A 23,352-nucleotide genomic window follows, 5' to 3' on the forward strand; every position below is an offset into this window, starting at 1 on the left:
CCAATTCTGGAGAGAGTTCCCCGGTGTCGAGTTCGAAATGCGCTGCTGCTCTGCGCAACAGTGCATTGAACGTGGGCTGATCGTCAATTGGAGACGTGTTCCTAACTGGAGAATTGTCCGGAGGAGTTAGGTTTAGGACATCAGTGTCGGAATACACTGATGGTGATTGCCAGGGGTGTGAAGGTCCCTCTTCTGGGTTAACACCGAAGCCTTCTTCTATAATGTCTGTTCTGTCTTCCAGACATTCCTCCTGGTTCTGTTCTTCATTGTCCATGAAATCATCTTCCTCCTCGAAGTCTTGTTCCTCCCCAGTGAGGTCATATACATCTTGGAAGTCTGAGGCTGTGTCCTGCTGGGGATCGACTAGCCTCGGATTTTTGGCCCTGGGGTCCTCCTGAGGCCCTTCTCTGGTCCTCTTGTGAGTTTGAGAGGCCTGGGTGGTCATGAACCTTTCCATCCTCTCCATACAGAGGTGGAGTCTTTCCATTGTTTCATGGGGTACCCCAGAGCGGTCTGGCGGGGGAAACATAGGGTTATCTAACTCGAAATGGCTCGACCTCTCCCAAAGCGTCGAGGAAAGTGTCCCGTCGCCCTCCGAAAAACCTTCAGGTGAGTTGGGAGACTCCCTGACTGAAGGGGGTAGTCCCTGCTTCCCTTCGGGCTTTTTCGGCGTATCCTTTAACTGATGCGTAACGCTCGACGTAATCTTCGGCGTACGCTTTTGGGCGTCGGCTACAGCGATCCTTGCTAAGCTATCTGCGACTCGCTTGTCGGCGACTCGTTTGTCGGCGGAAGCTTGAGTTTTCGACGCTATGGGTATCGAACGCTCTACGGCGGTCTGCGCTTTCTGTTTGTGCGCACCGGCCGATGGTTTGGTGGCAGCGCCCTTGTTTGCCGAAAGCCCAGTCGCAGGTCGCGGCTGCGGTTGCGAGAGGGGCTTCGAACCCGAACGGTCCGAGGAGGCCGCCGGTGGAACCTGCGTCTCCTTGGGCGCCGAAGGTCTTTTCGACTTCGTCGAAGAAGAGCCGTGGGTTGTGTGTTTATGTGGATCTTTGTGTGCGTCTGTGTCGCCGGGGTGTTCATCCCCATAAGCAGGGCGTGAGCCGAGCCCGTCGGGGCCGGGGACAGACGACGAAGCGCGTAAGCGCTCCTTAGAGGGGGTTTCGACTTCCGTAGCGGAGGTCGTGTTATCGCGTTCCTCGTCACTGTCGGTGGTAGCAGCGGCGGGTGAACCTTCGGCCTTCGACATCGCGTAGGCCGCCCACCTTTTAACCCTTCGGTCTTTTAGAGTTTTAGGCTTAAGAAGCCGACAAGCCGCGCACCTTTCCTCCTTGTGATCGAGGGGCAAGCAGCGGTTACACCGTGAGTGCTTGTCCTTCCAAGTGAATTTGCCTTTACAAAGTGGGCAAAACCTAAACGGTGTCCTCTCCATAGCCGAGGCAATAAATCGCGATAAACACCCCAAGGGAAAGGAACGGGAAAGGGAAAGGCATTCTCAGAAAAGACCCAGAGATGTCCCACGACCCCACTCTCCCTACTGTATATGGCCTGCGAGGCCAGGCCACGTGTTCGGCAGCGCCGAAGGATTCCTTCCGCTCGACCCTCCGTCGAAGATTCTTTTCGGCGGAGAACAGCTTAAAACTGCGTCGAGGGAGGGATTATTAATATTAGAGAAAAAACGACCAAAGGTCGAGGAGTTGCAGTGTCTCTCGAGGAGCTCCGCGTGAAGGCGACCAGAAGCTGGGCGGAAAAAAACAATCTGAGGGACCTCGACGCGTGAGGGATTGTGGGTACAACGCACGTCACTATAGGGATAGTGTTTCAGACACGCCTTGTCGACGTCCCCTTTTCGACTACGAAAAACAAAATGCAATACTCCGCAGTGACCACTGGATGTCGGACCTATGCACAGCATGTGATTCTAAGCAGATTAACAAACATCAGAAAATTTGGTACACCCCATCCACCCCAGGCTCCTTCAGTGCTCTGTCGGCCTACAACTAGCTCCAGATCGTTAATTGTCAAAGGCTTTGTTAGGGCAGTTTTTTTTTTTTTAGTTCGACCAAACTTCATCAAAACCATTCAACTGAGACAGTAAAAGACTGAACTCTTAGTATAAGTCTGTACCACCCGAGTTCATGGTAGCATAGACACAGCAGCCAGGCTTATTTTAGCGGCGGGAGAGAGGGATGTAGAATCAGTACAAATGATATTGTAATACCAATGGTCCAAAGAAACACTGAAACACTATGTATTGTAAAAATGTACGGTTTATTTAAATACAAGTAGGCCCAGATACATCTTGGGGGAAATAAGTACTCTCTCATATACAACTACTATTATAAAAACACAACACTGCTTGAAGTTACAGACCAAAGCATATAAGCTTGTTTGGAACACCCAACAGTAGTTCTAGGGAAGTCAAACCTTTTTAAACACATTCAGTATAGGACAACTATTCTTGGGGAGTAACACCAATGGTTACTTTCAGATTACATTCAGTAATACCAGGGTAGTAGACCCCAACAGTTGTACTGTGATGCTCATCAAGAAATCAAATAAGTCAACAGGACAATATACGTTTTGTGAATAGTGGAACATTCTATGTACAGTGTTAGGGCAAATTCTCAGAAATGTGCCACGCCCACCAGGTTCAGCTTGCCTGCCACACCCGATGAGTCAGCACATGAAGAGCAGGCCTAGGCCAAGGCCACCTTGGCAGAGAGCGTGGGCGGTCTGAAGTTGGGAAGAGCCTGTTGCAGGATGGACACCTGCTGAACCCTGTGGAAGTCGGCATGCACCGGGGAAGAGTATGGCACCTGAGGACCGAGTACCTGAATGATAAAAAGACAAAAAAAGACAAAGGGAAGCAGTAGCCGCACATGGAATGACATGGCCGAAGCCAAATCCAGGAGCGCTGGTTAAAAAGGCCTGTTCCAGTTGTGGAATTGGTGAAAATGAGGAGCCTGAGTTGTTCTCATTAGAAGAATCATAAGACCCATTGTTAGAGAATCATTTGAATCGCCATTACCCAATCATTACTCTTTGCTATGGAATCATTCCATTATTGCATTCTGTTTAGTTCTGATTAGTACATTGCTGAAATAGACACTATCCATATTAGATTGCCACCTTTGTATGCATTTGCAATATGCTTTTAGAATGATACTGTATGCATATAGTGCTTGCCATTTAGGAGAGAAACATGCTGCCACTTTGCCATTTGCAATAGAATGACACTTGCACGTATTTGAAGTGCCATGGTAGTGTTTTAGAGACACGGTATACTTGCAGCATGACAGAATGATTTGCTATGCATTTATGTTTGCATTAGAAATAGCGCTTAGGCTGAGAGAAACTTCGAATCAGGCCTGGAATGAGACACAGGCATATTTGAAATGCCATGAAAAGCCATTTAGTACACATTGTTATGCTTTATACCGACATACGAAGAGACTGTCATGTATGTATGGAGTCACTTAGAATGAGTTTGCATTATAGTGCTTGGAATCGTAAACACTAGGAAGCATTTAACACGAGGCCTGAGCCATTTGCTGATTTAGAAAGACAGTTTTGCATTGGGCACTGCGAAATGTTACGGTTAACGCTGAAAGAAGGAATTTGTAAACCGCTTGGTAGATCGCAAGTCACCCATGTCCCAGTAGAGAGAGCGAAGGAAGCCTATCAGCTTGGGCTTTGAGCTTCGCGGAGACTACAACAAGAGGGTGGGGCCATGAGCGACAGAGATGGAGAAGGTGCCTTTTGCATGAGAGAGATGGCCTCGGGGGGGGGGGGTTGCGGGGGGGGGTTTGGCAAGACGACGGTTAGGGATTTTGTTTTTTTTCAGACTGACAGTCAGGGCGGAAAAGGGGACTGAGGTGTAGCACCGGAGGGCAGAGTCAGGGCAGCGGGAAGATTTTTTCTGGTGAAAAGGGTTCCATCTCCCGTCCCTTGGAAGGGACGCCCATGCAGTATGAAGGTGTTCGGGAGAACTCTCAAAAATGTGCTAATTCCCTTCACCTTAGAGACCCCCAGCAACTTTGCTAGATTTTGAGGACTTGATTTTTGTTACCTGGAGAAAGTGAACCTTTTTATCCAATCTCTCATGTATTATTTTGAATGTGTTTTACTATTGTTTTCTTTGGTTATGGCGTAGCGACCCCCCCAACATAGACTCCATACCCTGGGACTGACTACTGTCTCCCAGGGCATGTAAAGTCACCATTGGCTTTACTAGTCTTAAATTGTGAACAGAACCAGTACAAATCATCATATTGTGGACGTACTGGTCGGGGCAATTAGATTGCCCCGGGGTCTGTTGTTCGAGGGGCACTGTCCAGTCCCCCACCGACCGAGTTTTGGCTGGTGGCAGTGGATACTAATTTTTATATCCAACCGCGAATATATTCCTATGGGATTTTCCCATTGTTCGAGGCTACCACTTTTAAAAATAGCCTCGAACATACCACCGGTTTATTAAATTAATATAAATTCACTGGTTGGTATTTTTTGCCAAAACTTTGTTCCAAAATGGCGTTTGTGTTCGCTTCTGTGACTCCAACCCAAGCCGAGCCCTTTGTTCCACTTTTTGGCGGGCTTCTCCACAGAAGCCTCCAAAAGTGGTGCCACTCTGTCTGGGTACCACAGGGGGTGTGGGAGGGGGTTTAGGCACCCTGGACTGAGTTGCCTCGGCAACTCACGTCACACTTGTGCGATTGGCCCAAGTGGTGAGCCGCCCGGCTCACCACTTAGCATGTTTGAGTGACAGCTAGGCTGAATGAATGGGGGTTTTCTGCATAAGAGCAGGGCTTTGGGGACTGGAACTTCAGAAGTCGCCACAGGACCTAAAGAATCCGAGGAGGGAGAAACCGAGCCGACCTGCAACGACGACACCACCGGTGGAGCCCTGCTGAACCGTCTCACCACTTTTCCCCCGACGACAGAGGAGATCTCCAGCCCGGAGAGTCTTCTTCCTTTGACTGGTGGGGATAACCAGTTTGCCCGTCTTTTTGCCTTCCTGGACCATCTCGTGGCCACCTTGCCTGTGCCAAGCACCCCGGCAACCGGAATACCACGGTTTACCACTACCGCGAAGAAAAGGGTAGTACCTTGTAACTGGTAAACTCTGCAGCTGGTTTCTTCCCTGGCAGTGCAACGACCTTCAGCTTTCCTCCACGTTGAGACCTCTTCCTCTGGACGAAACACCGATTTGCAACCACTGCCAAGAACTGCCCCCGCTGGAGCGTTCTTCCCACTTTCAGGTACTGTGTCCCGCCTGGCTTCCCTTGCGACAGATCGTTCGGGGTGACAGTAAATCCTCGACTTTCTAACCTGGGTTAGCCTGGGGCCTGTTAACTAACCTTTCCTGACTTGATCTCTATCTTTTGTGATCTACAAAGACTCTTTGGGCATAAAACCACTGTGATCCTGGACACATTTCGCTTGTTCTCTAGTAGACTTTGCCTAACCTGCCTCACTGTGGTGCTTTGGAAGGTATTGAAATTGTGTGCTTTCATAACTTTGCCTTTTCCCTCCCTTTTTTTTACAACTTATTAGAGTGCCATCTTATGTTGAGCGCTCACCTCTGTCGGAAAATAAGTGGTGTTTCTCACCAAGACTTGTCTAATAAGTAATTAGGGTTGTATATATATAATAGTGACTGTGTTGAATTTACTTACCTCTTTTTGTGCTAGTGTAATCTACAAGTGTGTCTTTAAATAAATTATATACTTTTACACCAAAGCTCTGTCAGTGTTTGCTTGTACTACTGTGTCTCTGTACCTATTGTGTATACTCTGCATACTGCCTAACTCATCTTGAGAGAAGTCTGACTGCTCAGCCACAGCTACCAGGTAAATCTGGGTGGTACAGACTGCTACCAAGTGGGTTTACTGCCAAACACCTGTAGTCCTAAATCTTTTGCAGTGGTCCCTAAGGGAACTGCACAGGTTTCTGCCTAACATGGTTGTGGAGTCTGAAACTCCATAGGCATCTTTTACATTGTGTCACACAGCACCTTCAGTGCAGTGGCACAGAGAAGTCGTTCAGATTTCCCAAATGTTTAAATACCTTCTCTGGGATAAACTACTGTTTCCCAGAGCAGCAAAGTGAAATTAACTTTACATTTGTAACTTTCTTGACCCAGCACATACCATCTTACAACAGGTTGCTGGAGGGGTTACCTAGTATCCCCTTGGTCTAGCTTCTCCTGCAACAATTTTATGTCACGCTTTCCTCACTAAATGGCTGGTGGCAGAGGCGTTTTAACTACTGTTGTGTGCATTTACAGCGGGCTGCGTTTGCAGCTGCAGTAAAGCACACAATGGTGCTATTTTTGTCAAAATGGCCCGGTCTTTTTTTCGCCATTTCTTTGTGGAAAGGTCCTTCATGAGATTTACTATGGTTTGCTTTGCCTTTGGCGGGATTCACAAGTGAAGCCCGCCTCTGGCTACAGGATGTCTGGGGTAGGCAGTAAGCGGGGCGGGGGGGGGGGGGTAATCCCGAAACTCCCTGTGCTTAGTCTCCTAGGAGATCCAAATGCACTCTGTAGTGATTGGCCGGCTGACTGTCCGGCAAAGACATCCACCCTGCTGGGTGACTGACAGCTAGGCTGGAATGAAAAAGAACAGAATAAAAGGTGAGGCTTTTGGCTTGGAAGGCAGAGTCTACCACTGGACGAAGGAACCAAAGAAGAACTTGAAGAGGACACCTGCTGCAACTCCTGGGCCGTTGGTTTGCCCGGTGAAGCCCTGCTGCTGTGCTGAAACTCCAAATTGGTATCAACAGAGACGCCCCTGCAAGGACGACTTCTCCCCTTGACTTGGTGGGACGAATAAATTCCAAAGTAGTTCTTCTCGGAGCTGGTTGCATTTCCACAGAGTTGCTGGAGGAAACCGAATAGCCAGGGAGAACACCAGATTGTATGTGTTGCTTTTAAGTTGGCCAAGAGCTCCAGGAAGATCCTCCGGACTCTGAGGAAGCAGGACTGAGTCTGAGCCCCAACAGAGTGCGGGACTTCAGAAGCAAGGAAAGCCCATCTGGACAGCCAGGAACCGCAGTGCTGCTATTTGCAGTAGACGCGAGGAGCTGAAACACCACACAGCCACAGATTTGAAGATTGGCGTTTGCGAGCAGTGACTGTCCCATTGCAGTGCAGCAGTCCCCAGAAGTCATTCCTCTTGTCCCCACATCTGAGGCTCAGTAACAGTGAGATCTGCAGAGATGCTCTGGAACAGAAGTCATCTGCTACACTTTTTCTTCAATACAAAAAGTACTGTAAAAGTCTGAAAGAACTTACCTCATTGTAGAGTTGCTTGCTTCTTCTACCACTGGCAAGTCTAAACATCTTTTCTTCAAAGATTACTAAAACATTGTGCAAAGACTTGCCTACCAGAGGTGCTTCATCCTACATAAAACACTTTTATCCATCGACTTTGGCCTAGCCTGTTATACTGAAGGACTCTGCTTAGGGGATCCAACAGTATTTGCCTGCTTAACAAGATTTGTAGTCTGTTCTAATAACCTTTTCCTTTTACCAACTTCTAACAGTATTCCAAATGCAAACAGTAAGATATAAATGTCCCCAGCACCCTAGAGATTGAAGTCACCTGTGGGTGTAGGTTGTGTCTGTGAGCCATCCCAAAAGGGTCTTTACAGATTTAGAAACTAAGTGTATAGTATTAAAGTATATTTGTGTGTTACTTTTTATGTTGCTCCCTTCTGAATAAGGCTTATTCTGACAAATTAATTCTTTATTCAAGAACCCTTGAGCGTAAGTGTTTATTTGAATACTGGTCACTGTGAATCTCCAACTCCCCTATAGCTCACATTGACCCCTCTTGAGACGCCTGGCTGCTCAACATGCTACCAAACTGTGTAGTACAAGCTTATACCAAAGGTTGGGTTTCCTATTACCTGTAGTCAGGGTTGTTGTAGTGTTCCCAAAGGGTACTGCATACAATCTTGCCCAACAGACACTTGGGTCTCCGTTTTGAATCCCAAGTTCTTTAACCAGGCGTGTCGTTTCAAAAGTGTAACCTGGGCCAGGGCTCTCCCGCAGTCTCTGCAGCATCTAAGGTGTTTAATGATGTTATGGTTTACTTGCTTACCCTCTGATACAATTGGAAGCAGGCGAGGTTGCACTGGTTCTGGTACCTCCTGAAGGCCCTCATAGCAGGTTCCATTGAACATTAGAGTAGCTGGCCAACAGTGTGGTATTGTTGCCAATGCGGGTGGAATATGCTGCTGCATTAGTGATTCGCTTACCTAGGGCATACTCTTTTTACATTCCTTGTCTGGTGGTACCTCACCTGTGGACAAGGGTACCTCTGCCCTCTTCCTTGTTGTAGTGACCACGAGAGAAACTGGGGTAGCATATGCCCGTAGAGAGTCAGTGGGGGAGAAACAAATGAAGTTTCTCCACCTGAGGGTTCACAGCCCTGGTTTGTGAAAGTGTAAGCAAAGAAGGGGTGATGCACCTTTTAATGGAGTTAAGTAAAGGCATAGCCTGGCAGGAAGCTTCTCCTTTAAAAAATCCTCCACAAAATCTGTCGTGCACCGCCTCTTGCATGGCTATTTGGAAATGTTCGGCTGCTTTTTTCAGAATGGCGTTAAACGCCATCTGGTCATCTATAGGAGATGCCTGACAGAGGTGGGGAGGAGGGTCTATGCATATGTTGTCAGGATCCGGGCTATGAGTAGGTAACAGCCATGGTGGATTGTCCACCTGGGGCTCATCTCCCCAATCAGGGGCCTGATCAGTGGGATGCTCAAAGGGATCATCCTCCTGTAAGTAGGGGACATTAGGAACCTCCTCCTGACCTGAGAAGTCAAAGACCCCTTCATGAAGTGGGACAGATGTCTGGATTTTGGCTACTGAGGGGTTAAGGTCGTCTTCACTAGACCTTATGGGTGTGAACCTCTCAGATGTCACATTTTGCAAGCCTATTCTTGGGATCTACCTGCCTAGAACATCAGGATTTTTCTGAGAGTTCTGAATAAGGGTTGGGACTCTCAGAATAGTCATCCTGTTTTCCAGGGTGAGGACTTGTCCTTGGACTTAGTGGCCGGCAAAACGATCTTTGCTAGACTCTGTAGAGTGCCCGGAGGCATGCCGATTACGCGGTTGCAGGGAGGGCTGCCGACCGCGCAGATTGGCGGGTGCCATTAAGGGGCACGGCGTACCGGTTAGTGCCTTGGACCATTTAGACAGATCCGTCGAGGCACTACTGGGGGCTGTGTGCTTGCTTTTATGAGTAGCGGATGTGTGCCCGTCGCCAGGGTTTACATTCCCCATAGCAGAACCATGGTCCTGCCTGGTGGGGTTGGGGTCGAACTGTTCGGTACGCAAGAACTCCGATGAGAAGTTGATGGCATCCGTATCAGCGCCACGGTCGTCACTTACCTCTTCATCACTCTCAGCGCCTGCAGTGATGGGAGCTACTCTCGGCCTGCATAATGGCATAGGTTACCCACCGCTTAACTCGACGCTCCTTGATCGTCTTAGGATGCAAGAGCTGACAAGACCGACAGGACGACTCCTGGTGATCGCGAGGGAGACACTTATTGCACCTCTGGTGCGTGTCCTTCAGGGGTACTTGCCCGTACAGGATGGGCAAAATTTAAATGGTGTCCTGTTCACAGCTCAGGTGTATTAAAGAGATGACAAAACCAAAGGGGCAAAAACAGGGATAAGGAAAAACATTGTTAAGAAAGACCCCCATAGCCCTCTCACTACTGTATAGGGCGGCCTGAAGGCCCAGCCACGCGGTCGACAGCGTCGACCAGAGCACCTGCCGTCGAAGTCTGCTCTTCCGCCGTATTCAGGCGTGAATGAGAAGTAATCGTCAAAGAGGGGACAAATCTATAAATGCCCAGAGGTCGCGAAAGAAGTTACTTCTTACCTGGTAGCGTTCTTTCGATGGGATGTTCCTCCGACGTATTCCTTATCTTGATAGATCATCTCCAGCTTGCTGGCCTCGGAAAACATTTTCAGTAGAGGGCGCTGCGCGCTGATGTCCCTAGACAGCCTCCGTATCGGCGCAACGTCATCATGCGTATAAATAGACTCGCGCAGTGTCTGTTGCTCAGTTCCATTTTGACGTTAAGTTGTTTTACATGAATTGGTTAGTGACCCAGAAGGAGCGTAAGCTGTAACCACAAGGGAAGTTTTACTGAGGAGATGGATGGGAGGGGAAATGAGGAATACGTCAGAGGAACATCCTGTTACGCTCACCTGGCTCCCACAGGGGTGTTGAGCGGAACTGGACAGCCACGGTGTCCACCAATGTGATGCGTAGTGCAGAGATGACTGACTGGACTGGCCCACCTAGCTTCGTCTGCTTGACCCGTAGAAGTAGTCTCCTAAAGACGGGGAAAGGGAATTAGCCACCTGTGGATTTGAGTATTAACACCTCACTGTGTCCCCACTTATCACTTCTGACATTCCCTTTCACAAAGCTCACCTTATAGTTTTGTATGAGCTCTCCATCCTGCGAAGAATGCAGGGGCGCGTTGATGGCCAGTTACTTCACTAGCTTGAGGATACTGGAAGAGTTCTGGACAAATCTTGGCTCGAAACCTCCGGGCAAAAGGCCGTAAGTATTTAGTTCTAATGAGTTCAAAATGTCCGATTAATCACTCTTGTCCTATTCCTCGTTTTTTTTGCAGCTTAGACCCAAAAGATGATCGTCTTGTGGCAGCTGAAAGCATTCAGGTAAGTGTGTTTTGTAACACTGTCCGGTAAATGATGCCAAGGTTTAACTCCCTGCTTTCTCTTTTCTTGCAGGTGCAGCGTAGGAAGATTTGGTGTGCTGGTGGATAATACCTCCTGCGGTAAAATCAGGTAAGCATATGGTGGCAAGAGATTGTCCTTGTTTGTTCCCTTGGCTCACCTTGTTGTTTTCCTGTCCCGCTTAGGCGCTGGAATACGGCAACCAGGTGATGGAGACAGCATCGGATCGTAGAGATGCTGCGAGGAACAGCGAGTATGGTGCGGCACTGCTGCTGGCGATGCAACGCGTTTAAAATGAAGTCTGTTTCTGGTTCGAAGATGCGCTGAATCCGAAATCAGGTAAGAAATCCAGTTAAGTTCTTGTTCTAACCTTTCTTCTTTCCCTTCTTTCTAGGCGCTCTGGACTCGAGGCAGGCGTGGCAGGATGCCGATTGCAGACACGGTGAGCGTTCCGCTGCTGGATGCAGAATAACGCGAAGCATGTGCTGCTCTTTGGGCGTGGTTTAAATAGCCTTCAAAGTAGTCCCAGGTAAGTATTACTCCACAGCCACACCCGAGTAACAAAATAGTCCCCAAGATAAAATAGTCCCTTCAAGCCTCACATGGGCTTGGATGCTTGTATCCCTTGCAGCATGGTCTGCATCAGGTAAGTTTTAACATATGAGCCTGGCGCCATAGGCGCCAGGACTGTACCCAGATAGCCCCTAACAGGGGTTGCTGGGTTTGCTCCAGGTAACCTGATGCCTGCTTCCGGGGTTGATGGACTTGGTCTGGATGCCCGGGGGTAGGCATCATGACACATCCCATCGAAAGAACGTTACCAGGTAAGAAGTAGCTTGTTCTTCGAAGGGATTGTGTGCTCCAACGTATTCCTTATCTTGATAGACTCCCATAGCAGTGGTGTGTAACTGGAGGTGGGAGTAAAATTGCCATGTTTCCCTTCAAGAGTGAACCGAGTGCAACACAGCTTTGCCAAATATAGTCTCTTGACTAGAGGAGGAATCCAGGTTGTAAAATCTTGTGAACGACGTGGCAGTCGCACATATGTCTCGAATCGGTACCCCTCTTTGGAGGGCCGAAGAGGCTGCGATACCCCTGGTTGAATGAGCTCTAAGATTTTGAGGAGGCTCTTTCCCTGCCAGTGTGTAACATTCCAGAATGGCTAAAATAATCCATCTGGAAATGGTCTGTTTTGTTATCAGTAATCCCAAATTGTGCCCTGAGCAACCTACGAACAGTTGGTCTGCTTGCCTAATCCTAGCAAGTCTGCAGATGTAAAAGCTCAAAGCCCGACTTGGGTCCAGCCTATGCAGCCTTTCTTCCTCTTTCCCCGGATGGGGAGAGGGATAAATGAAGGCAATTTAATCTTCTGAGTGATGTGGAATTCAGAAACCACCTTTGGGAGAAAATTAGACTTCACTTGTAGGACAACTTTGTCTTTATGAAAAATTGTATGAGGGGGTTTACAAGATAGAGCCTGTAATTCGCTCACCCTCCTAGCAGATGTCAATGCCACTAATAAGACAGTTAAGGGTGAGAAACCTTAGTAAACAAGAGTTGAGTGGTTCAAAAGGAGTACCCATCAATAAATTTAAGACTAAATTTAAGTCCCATAAGGGAACTTGGAATGCTCTTGGAGGATAGCCATTGGGTTCATCCCTTCAGAAATTGTATTACTCAGGGTAACTTGAAATACGATGATTCCTCTGCAGTACGCTTGAAGATCGATAGCGCTGCGAGATAGCCCTCGATAGTGCCAACCTGAAGGCCCGAATTGACCAAATAGAGTAGAAAAGATAACACTGTTGGTGTACCACATGAAAAGGGGCCGATATTCTTTTCTCTACACCAGCTGCAAAATTTGTTCCAACGGCAGCGGTATAAAGTCTTTGTCCTGGCCTTCTTGCCGAAAGCAACACCTCCATGATGTCATCTGGGAGGTCCCAATCCTTGCATCTCAACCTTTCAGATACCAAGCGTGAAGGTTGAGGGTTCTGATGTCTGGATGGAGAACCGGACCTCCCTTCTGCGAGAGAAGATTCTCCTTGAGTGGAAGATTAATTGGAGGGCAGATTGACATGTCCAGAAGGTCCGGGTACCAGGTTCTCCTGGCCTTGTCCGGGGCAATTAGGATCATGGCTTTCCGGAACCTTCTCAACCTCCTGATCATTTGAGGAATGACAGGGACTGGAGGAAACGTGTACAGAAGTGGAAACTCACAGTCCACTACGAACGCGTCCCCTAGAGCTCCTCTCGGGGGAAATTCCCTTGAACAAAACTGATCGCACTTCCTGTTGATGCTGGTGGCAAACAGATCCACTTGAGGGGTTCCCCAAAGGGTGAAGATCTGTTGAAGGACTTCCTGAGCTAGTTCCCACTCGTGGGAGACTACTCTGCCTGCTCACAGCATCCGCTGTCAAGTTTTTCTCTCCGGCTAAGTGAACTGCCTATAGAGATTCCTTCTTGGATTGCCCAAAACCAGAGTTGCATCGCCTCTCTGCACAGAGGCAGTGATCCTAAGCCTCTTTTGTTGAGGTAGTGCATGGCCACTGTGTTGTCTGTCATTATTAGGACATTTTTTCCCTTTACAGATGGCAGAAAAGCCTTCAGCGCTAGTCTGATTACTCTCAGCTCCAACAGGTTGATATGTAGTCTGGACTTCGATGGAGACCAACGACCGCTGATGGTCAAGTCGTTGGTATGGGCTCCCCACCCCATGAGTGAGGCATCTGTGACTACTGTTATCTCCGGCCATGGTTGCCAAAACAGTTCTCCTTTCAAGATGTTCTCCTGGCAGGCCCACCACTGAAGGTCTCGAGCCACCTTGTCCGGAACCTGAAGGAGGTCTGTCATTCTCCCTGAGAATTGCGACCACAGAGTTCTTAGTGCCCACTGAAGAGATCTCATTCTCAGGCGAGCCTCTGGCACAAGGAATATGCAGGATGCCATGAGGCCTAGCAACCTCAAAAAGTCGAAGGCTGGGAGACATTGGGCATTTTGAAACTTGGTGACCATCTGCAGAATATCTTGAGCCCTCACCTCTGGTGGCGAGGCTTTTCCCAGGGAAGTGCCCAGGACCGCTCCAATGAACTGGAGTCTCTGTGATGGTATCATCTGCGACTTCTTTAAATTGAGGGAGAAGCCCAGCTTGTGAAGGAAGTGGCAGACATAATCTAGCTGGATCTGAGCTTGTTCCGGAGATACAGCTTTGATCAGCCAATCGTCCAGGTAGGGGTAGACGTGAATCCCTTCCCTCCTTAGACTTGCAGCCACTACAGACATTAGCTTGGTGAAGACCCTCTGGGCGGAGGTCAGCCCAAATGGCAGAACTCGAAATTGATAATGAGAGCCGCCAATTGCAAACCTCAGGTATTTCCTGTGTTTGAGATGGATTGGCACATGGAAATAAGCATCCTGAAGGTCCAGAGATACCAGCCAGTCCTGGAGCTGGAGGGCCTGAAGGATCTGAGAAAGAGTTACCATCTTGAACTTGTCCTTCCTGAGGAACTTGTTCAATTCTCGTAAGTCCAAGATAGGTCTCAGTCCTCCGTCATTCGGTATTAGGAAGTGGGGGGGTGGGTGGGGAGTACCAGCCCTTGTTCCTCTCCGCTACAGGTACCGGTTCTATGGCACCTTTCTCCAGCAGGTCTACAATTTCCTGCAAGAGGAGCGGACGGATCTGGAACTTTCCGAGAGCTGTTCCCCGGTGGATGACTGAGGAATGCGTAGAAAAGGCAGGCAGTAACCTTGGGCAACTGTCTCCAATGCCCAAGCATCTGACATAATAGCCTGCCATTCCGTCAGATGTTGAGTTAGCCTGCCCCCTACTGGTGTCTTGTGAGGAGAGTCCTCAGTGATTTAGAGGCGGCTGATGCAGGTGCCGAGGGTAAAGAGGTACCTGCTGCTGCTGCGGCTTTTGTATTTTTACCCCCTCCACCTTGGGTGAATTTTTTGACCTCTTTGAACTGACTGTCCTCTGCCTTTTCCAAATGCGGAATAAAAGCGAAAGGACTTCACTCTCCAAGAGGTTCCTGAGGGGCGATATGGTGTTTGACGGATTGCAGCACCCAGGGATTTTGCTGCTGCTTTGGATGTCTAACTTTTCTAGGCTGTCATCTGCCTTCTTACCAAACAAAGAGCCGTCAAAGGGCATATTTAAAAGTCTGGCTTGTACATCTGGAGCAAACCCAGAGTTTCGCAACCACGCAAGTCTGCGGGTTGTAGTACTTGCCGCCATGGCCCTACTGATGCTGTCAGCAGAATCAATGCTAGTTTGAAGGGATTCACAAATTGCGTGTTTACCATCCTTAATGATGTTTAGAAACTCTTCCCTTTCTTCTCCCTCTGGGAGGCAGTCAGCCGCTGATGAAGCACACTCCCAAAGTGTATGGCTGAACCTTGCGAGCGTACAAGTAGCGTTAATAGATTTAAACGCCATGCTACATGCAGAAAAAAACGTTCTTAGCCATAGAGTCGTATCTTTTGTCATCCCTGTCCTGTGGAACAGTAGGGTATGCCGATCTACTGCCTGATGCAGTTGCTGCTTGAACAACCAGACTCTCTGGAGTTGGATGTTTAGACAAAAATTCAGGGTCAGTAGTAGATACCCTATATTTGGCTGATAACTTTGTTAACCGCCGGGATAACCTCAGGAGTTTCCCAGTTAGCCAATATTTTTCTTGGTAATGCAGCGTGAAATGGAACCACAGGATCCTCCTGTGGGCCTTTAACTAAAATGTCTGTAAGGTCATCCTGTTGGAATGCAGGTGAAGGTGTAGACCAACCCATGAATTCTATAATTCTTGCCATTAAAATTCTATAAGGGGTCTCAGCATGTTCCCCTGGGTCTGGTTTGGCAAATTCTATTTCTGGGGAAGTATCTAACCCACTTGCCTCATGTAAGGATTCTCGAAGGTCCTTCAACCTATTTTCTTCAGAGGTAAATCCCTCTGGTTCTGGTGTTGCAGATCTCTGCAACCCAAAGGGTCTTTCTTGATCTGAATCCTCCCCTTCCTCATAAATGGAGGACAAAGGTCTGAAATGATCAGACCTTGGAAATAGCTTAAATCCCATTTCCAGAGCAGAAGGGGCTAAACTTGTCATAATTGGTTGGGAAAACGTCGACATCGTCGACGCGGATGTTAAAGGCTTCAAAAACACAGAAAAGGGTGTCGAGAAGATTGGAAGTGGCCTCGAAGAACTCAATAGGATCGGGATCCTACTCTAGGTTGTCGATGACCTTGAAGTCATGTTAGAGGCTCTGGTTATGACCACTGGCTGTGAGGTAGTGACGGCCGTGGGTTTTCTCTTTTACGGCGTTGACGTCGAAGACTGCGTCGATTCGATCGACCTATTCGTCGATGAACCCTTCGATAATGGCACCGTTGACGCAGATTTATGCGAAGGGACCTTCGACGATGGCGTCGATGGCACAGTGCCTTTGCTCGAGGGTTTGTGACGCACTCGAGTAGTTTTTCGCCGGGTGCAACGACTCGCGGCGTTTACATTTTTCGGGTCTTTCACCCAGGGTATCACCCTCAGCTGTCTTCGAGGGGGTCAAGGCCGCTTTCTCGAAGACGCTAAGCATCCTTTTACGGAATTCCTCCCACTCAGCCCGAGAGCTATGTTTTGTGGGGCAGGTCACACTTTCCAGAGAAAGAAGACGAGGAAGGGGATCTTCGACGTCTCTTACTTGAATGCTTGGATCTCGAAGAGTGGTGGGAACTGCTTCGAGACCTAGACCGAGAATGTTTCCTTTCGGCGAGGAGACGAATGTCTCGACTCTGCCGAGGAAACTTTCGAAGGAGTTTTAACTGTCTTAGCTCTCAAGCTTCCCCTTACGCTCCTTCAAGGCTTTCGCCATCATGGACATGCAGTCCTTGCGATCCCGGGCACCACAAACAGATCCTGTGAGGATCTGGCAACAACATTTTCTTTCCACAGTCTCAACATTTTTTGAAGCCGGACCATGGAGTCGTCGGTTCGGATGAGGAAGCCATAGAGTAGGAGTTGGTATTCGAGGAATAACGAAGAATATATTCTCCAACTAACTGAGCAACAAGATCACGAGGCCCAGGAAGCGCGGAAAAACGTAACTGAGCAAAGGACGCTACGCGAGTCTATTTATACGCATGACGTCGGCGCTGATACGGAGGCTGTCGAGGGACATCGGCTCGAGGGACATCGACGCGCAGCGCCCTCTACTGAAAACATTTTGCAATTTGTAAGAACTCCGCGTAAGGCGACCAGCTAGCTGGCCAGAAATAAACAATCTGAGGGACCTCCACGCATCAGGGATTTTGGGTACACTACACGTTAGAGATAGTGTTAGACACTCTACGTCCCCTTTAGATCCTAGAAAGACAAGATGCAATACTCTGCGGTTACCTCTAGATGGCGGCCTATATGCACAGCATGTGATTCTAAGCAGATTCACAAGCATCAGAAATACATTCCAAAAAAGTTAGAACATACTTTCTAATAATATGAAGACAGTTCGAATCCTCTAATGAAATCTAAATAAGCCTTTCCCAGCAGTAAAAGTGTTCAACAAATTACAACCTATGAGTGGACAGGCAATGCCAAAGTCAATAGATTAGAAGGGTGCTTTAAAGAGCCAGGACAGCCAAAGTCAATTGGACCAAGTCGATAGGTGTGATGCACTTCTTGGATAAAGTCTTTCATAAAGTCAGATAGTTCAGGAAAACCACTGGAGGGACACAAGCTGCTAAACATGTGCAAGGGGAGTTGAGAGCAACTCCAAAAGTTAAGTGCCCTTCTCAACAAGTGATAAAGCATGACTTATGGCAATAAGGTAAGTAGCCCAAGCCCCCAAAGTACCTCTGGTTTGAAGAAAGTGTTCCAGCTAGATTCCTCCTTGCTACAGCCAAGCAGACTCTTGCTCATGTGCCCGAGTCGTGGCGATTAGGAATTCTGGCGGGCTCCTGCGGCAGTACTCGAGAGAGGACTTCGTCAGCTACGGATTGTCTTAGATTCAGCGGCTTTTTGTGGTTTCAGCGCCTTTCAAACAGCACTGATGAACGAATATCGCTGGTCGGATTCTGGTGAGGAGATTTTTTCGGACTTTAATCAGGTCTCTGGAGTTCCATCAGAATGCTCACAAAGTAAGAGCTTGCACCGCCAGATGGCTCGAGGTCTGAGGGTATTGGGGTAATGCAGCCTTGCAAAGTCACAGCAAGAATTGGGATGGCTCAAAATGCAGGTCTTCTTGAGTCTAGTGGCTCGCACAAGGCCCTGGGCTGAGGTCGCAGTTTTCAGAGTCCCCAGATCAAGTGGAAGGAAGGGCTACAGCAGGCTCAGGTTACACAGCAGGCTCTCAGGTCGCTGGAAATTGTTTCAGCCCCATTTCAAGCGTGAAAGTGCTAAATCCACTCCTTTACATACTTCAGGAACTTCAGATAGGCCCAGATCTAGCCTATTAGTGGTGCTTGCAATAATATTCCAGGATGATCATAGGAATTTGCAGCCATTCATACAGCTTAACGGTGTTTGCTGGCTATCCCTACCCTTCTTTTAGCCAACTGTTTCTTATAGTCCTTTCGCCTCCGTCAGATAACATTGTGGGAGTCCGCCTTAAAAGCAGTAAAGGGCCCTCTGTCGTTGCAACTAGTTTATATCCAGGAATATAACTTTTTTTTTTTAATCCAATCGCCAATTCGTAACATTTAGTGAAGGCATCAATAATATTCAATGGGGTTTTAGCTGAACTTGAAAACCTGATATTTATTTGCATTTGTATAGCGCGCTTACAGCCCAATGCATCAAGGCGCTGTTACAAGAAGTTTGTAGGAAATTTTGATTACGTGGTTACGGGTAACCGAATGGTCTCTATAGGTGCATACAGGTAGGTGACTTTAAGCAAGACAAGTAAACACATACATGAAAAGTGAGCCATCAGTAGTATTACAGCAGAGATAATATTTACGAGTTAGCCAAGCAGTTTAGACAAAGAGCTTGGTTTTGATGGCTTTGCGGAATGCATAGCGTGACTAGATCATCCTTAGGTGGGATGGAAGGGCGTTCCAGTGTGATGCGGCCATCGTGGGGAAGCTTGAGCCCCGACGCGTACTTTCAACGTCTTGCGAGTGATGACCATGTTAGAATACCCCTTTCTGAGAGGTCTTGTGGATGTGTGTTTAACGATTCTTTGAGCAAGGTAGGGTTGAGCCAGGTCATGGAGGCATTTATGGGTCCGGGAGAGTGTCTTGAAGACTATCCTCTGACTGGAAGCCGGTGAACCTGCCTCCTCACTTCGGAAATGTTGTCTCTCCTGGAGGTGCCTGTGGCAGCCCTAGGGGCGTTGTTTTGCACCAGTTGTCTATTAATAACACTTTAGAGTTTCTTCTTCCCCCGCCAGCCTTCCAACAAAACACCCTATTTCCTGCTCCTCTCACCAGGGGTTGTGGAAATAAAACATTAAGATATTTATCCTCTTGCCCACCCCACAACCAATAAAGTAAAAGTGGGTTGCGAGTTCAATATTTTGACCCCACTAATGTTCCCCCACCAATGCATTGGGATTAAAATTAAATCAATACTTTAAAATGACGATTATTAAATGTAAACTCCCCAGCAGGCTTTGGCAGGAATCCCCCCCCCCCCCCGTTTATGGCTTTAAAGCCAATTTCAATCCAAATATTGCATAATAAAAGTGCACCATTGAGGTAGCAGGATCCACCAAGCAGAGACTTCATAGAAAAAGTGTGCTCCTTCCTCATCTTTGTCACAAGGGAGATCTGCACCAGCACCCAGTCTAAGGTTGAAGTATCCCCAAATGATCAAACAAAAGTCTGAAAGAAAAGAAAGTGCCTGTATTTGCCATAAGCGGTTTATAGACATAATTTCGAAATCAAAAATTTCGAAAGTCAAAAAGTCGAAAAAAAAATGTCGAAAAAAAAAATGTCGAATTTATTTTTTATGACTTTTTTCGAAATGGGGGGGTTCCCCCCCCAATCCCCGTTTTTTCTTTTTACCTATTTTTTTATATAAACTAGAGCCCAAAAAAAATATCGAAAAAAAAATAATTCGACATTTTTTTTTTTCGACATTTTTGATGCGACTTTTTTGACATTCGAAATTTTGTATTCGATATTATGACTGGACACCGCCATAAGCCAATTCCCATTTTTTTTATTGTAGAAATAAAACCAAGCCGTTTGGAACCCAGCATGTGGACAAAAATAAGCATTCTATTGTTATTCGATAAGGCAGAGGGATCTATTTTCCAACCCAAGGTTACAGCTATGTAGTGTTCGACCCCCACCCCTCCAAAGGGTGTACATTTTGCACTCATTTTTAGCGCTGGTGTGTGGAACAAATGTAAGCCTGGTGAATGGATGGGGTCAGTAGTCTGCTTTTAGAAACACAACCGGATTTAAGAGCGCTACTAGCATACCTTCTGTATCGGTCTCCATCTCCTCCCCTTCCTGAGCAGTGCTGGGCCTCTGAATCTTTGGCTTGATCACAAAAGGACACTCCTTTCTGCACAGGTTGACTTCATGCTTTAAAAATAAGAAAACAAGGTTAGGGAACACTTAAGTCATACCATTTTATGAACAGGTAGATTAACTTGTTAAAATGATGACCTGAAAGGACTTTTGCAAACACCATAAGGTGTTCATTCTAGCCACCTTATAGTATGTGTTCATCTAGATGAATTTGCTTGACCATATTCCGACTCACCTCTTCCATGAAAGACCCGGACAAACCAGGGCTATTGAGGAGAACTACAACACTTCAGAAAATTTTTTTGCAAAATAGTGGGGGGAGAGAAGAGGGTAAAAGCATCTTGAATTCCAGGCAAATCTCACCCCTTATTTAAAAATGTATGGTTCTGAGCCCTACTCTCTGCTATTTTGTTTTCTGTGCTTTTAGTTCCCAAAGGCGAGACCGGTGTAAATTGAGCATTGTGCACATATGGGCTCTTTGAGGGTTCACCCATGCACCCTCTTGAAGTGGTTTGAAGGGGTGAATACAAGTTGCCAGCCCTTCAGGTGAGTAATCAGACTCTGCCTTCAAATGGAAAGATATGCCCCACTGTGGGCCCAACTCATGCAGGCACACCCAGACAGAACGTCACAAGTATATGGATTGGGACCAGACCCTCCCAACCCAATTCCTGCAACCAAACACATGGCAGGCACTATCCCCCGAAAAGCACTGCTTTCCCATGCAAGTGCATAACCACACAAGGAAATTCCTGGGAAGGCAGGAAGAAAGCCAAAGCACAAAATAGCTAAACATGCGAAAACCGTTGTGGCTCGGCCAGGTCGGGCACTAGTCACAGTTAGAAGACAAACACGGTAAACGCGAGAACTAAAAATTGCAAAAATTGTAAAAATTTAACTGCTGCCACCAGCTTGTTGAGACGGCTCCTAGAATTTTTACTGTTTTCAGTTTTGTGGTGTTCAGGGGATGGTAGTGTCTTTAATCATAGGATACTTTATTTCATCTACATTTGTTTCACAACTTTTGTGCCAGGGTTGTACTACCTCCCCAGCACCCAAAATCAACAGTAATGAACACATTACTTACCTGTAACTGTTCTCCAGCATGGGTCTGGCATGGATTCACATGCTCATGAATAAAGAATACATAGCAGTACATACACGCACAACCAAAGGAGGTGGCAAAGCTCAACAGAAGCAATCTCTTACCTCGTCAACAGGCTCACCTTCAAGCGAACAGATTGCGCAGTACTGCTTGGCCGACTCTGGACTTCTCACTGGAATCCCTGTCGAGGCAATAGAATTTCATGAAGGTGTGTGTCAACCTCCACGTAGTAGCCATGCAGAGGTCCAGCAAGGGAACACCAGACAGGAACACCGCTGTAGCAGCGATCGCTCTGATGGAATGGGCTCTTGGACAGCCAGGCAGCGGTCGGTTGGCCAACGGGTGACAGTGAGTGAAAAAGCCAGAGAGCCACCAGGAAATGGAAACCTTGGACAGGGCCTTCCCTGGTTCACAGGACCAAAGTTCACAAAAAGTTGAGAAGTTTTCTGGAAACTTTGTGCAGGCATTGTAAAACTTCAGCGCTCGAGCCACATCCAGAGAGTAAAAAGTCCTTTCAGCCAGTGACTAAGGCGTCACAAAAACACAAGTAACCAAGGGTTCGTTGAGGTGGAATTCCGACGGAACCTTGGGCATAAAGAAGGGGTGCATCCGCAGCACCACCCTCGTCTCGTGAAAAGTCAAGTAAGGCTGCCTGGATCTCACCTACTCGTCTTGCAGAGGTGATGGCCATGAGGAAAGCTATCTTCCACGATAGAAGCTTGAGTTGAGGGCATAGGTTCGAATTGAGCCCCCATGAGCCTTATCAGCACCGCATGGAGTTCCCACGCCAGGAGCAACGAGCGGAAGTGTCAATTGATGAACTCCTTAACTAGGCAGTGCGGCCACAGAGCAGTCAATGAAGTCTGGTGTAGCAGGAAACAGCCTTCAGATGTAGTTTAATGGAGGCATGAGCCAGTCCCGATTTAGCCAATAACATTAAATACGGAGGTACCTGAGGGGCTGTGACCCGCAGGATTGATCTTCTGATAACGGAACCAAATTGCAAAGCGATTCCATTTGTGTCTATAGGTAGATGACACCCTGACCTTGGTGAGAATCGCCTTGCAGTGCGCCAGAAGATTGTAGACACCGAACACTAATGCAGCAGGAGCCAGGCCTTCAGTTTCAGAGACTCCGGGTCGTGGTGAAGAATGGTGCCTCCTTCCCTGGCGAGAAGATCCGCAACCACTGGCAGCTGGACTGGCTGTGATGCTGACATGCTGAGACGGTCTGGGTACCAGATCTGCCTCGGCCATGCTGGTGCGAGATTATCCTGCACCGGTGCCATCTGAGTTGATTGATGACTCGAAGCAACAGAGGGAACGCATAGAGAAACAGGCCTTCCCAAGGGAATGGGAATGCGTCCCCCATGCTCCCCGGCTGGTGGAACCTGCTGACTAACCTCCAGCACTTGGTGTTCATCGCCGTCGCAAACAGAGCGATCTGGGAGATTGCCCCCATTTGAGAAAGGTAGTCCACTTGATCCTGCCGAAGCTCCCACTCGTAGGAAGAGTAGCTCCCTGCGGAGGGAGTCGGCGACTGTGTTCTTTACTCCTGCCAGGTGAAAAGGAATGAGTAACATCCCCTGGGCGATGTCCCAGTGCCACAAGTCATGCGCCTCTCTGGATAGCACCAAGGATCTGGTGCCCCATATCTGGATTTAAAACACTGGTATTGTCCGTGAAGACCCTCACCACTTTGCCCTTGAGGGCCCAAAATACTGCCCGTAGTTCCAGGACGTTGATGTGCAATATCTTCTCCTCCGGCAACCACAGGCCTCTGGCGTGAAGAAGGCTGGTGTGGGCTCCCCATCCTTCCAGGGATGCGTCTGTCGTGACTGTCTCCTGGTATGGGGGAGGGGCTTTGCTGGAAATCCATGCCCTACCATCTTATCGCACGACAGAACTCCTCGTTGAGTGCCATCCTGTCCTGGAAGCTTCCGGACACCTGCACCCAACAGGCGTTGAGCGGGCACATCTGCAACCTGCAGAGTCGAATGAGGTATATGCACAACATCATGCCGAGAAGAGACTTGATGGCGCTCAACA

The 23,352-nt window shown here is 48.0% G+C and overlaps 1 protein-coding gene across 5 annotated transcripts in view; it reads right to left on the reverse strand.

Annotated features, from left to right (window-relative positions):
• Window positions 1-23,352, reverse strand: part of HUWE1 (HECT, UBA and WWE domain containing E3 ubiquitin protein ligase 1) — a 2,445,223-nt gene that overhangs the window by 2,033,772 nt on the left and 388,099 nt on the right. For all 5 annotated transcript variants that reach the window (XM_069645305.1, XM_069645304.1, XM_069645303.1 and 2 more), the window contains exon 15: window positions 20,148-20,253. In XM_069645305.1, the coding sequence (XP_069501406.1) occupies window positions 20,148-20,253 (106 nt within the window). The remainder of the gene's footprint in view (window positions 1-20,147; window positions 20,254-23,352) is intronic.

The sequence above is a fragment of the Ambystoma mexicanum genome, chromosome 2p (assembly GCF_040938575.1).
Source record: "Ambystoma mexicanum isolate Mex_15411 chromosome 2p, UKY_AmexF1_1, whole genome shotgun sequence".
NCBI classification, from domain to species: Eukaryota; Metazoa; Chordata; class Amphibia; order Caudata; family Ambystomatidae; genus Ambystoma; species Ambystoma mexicanum.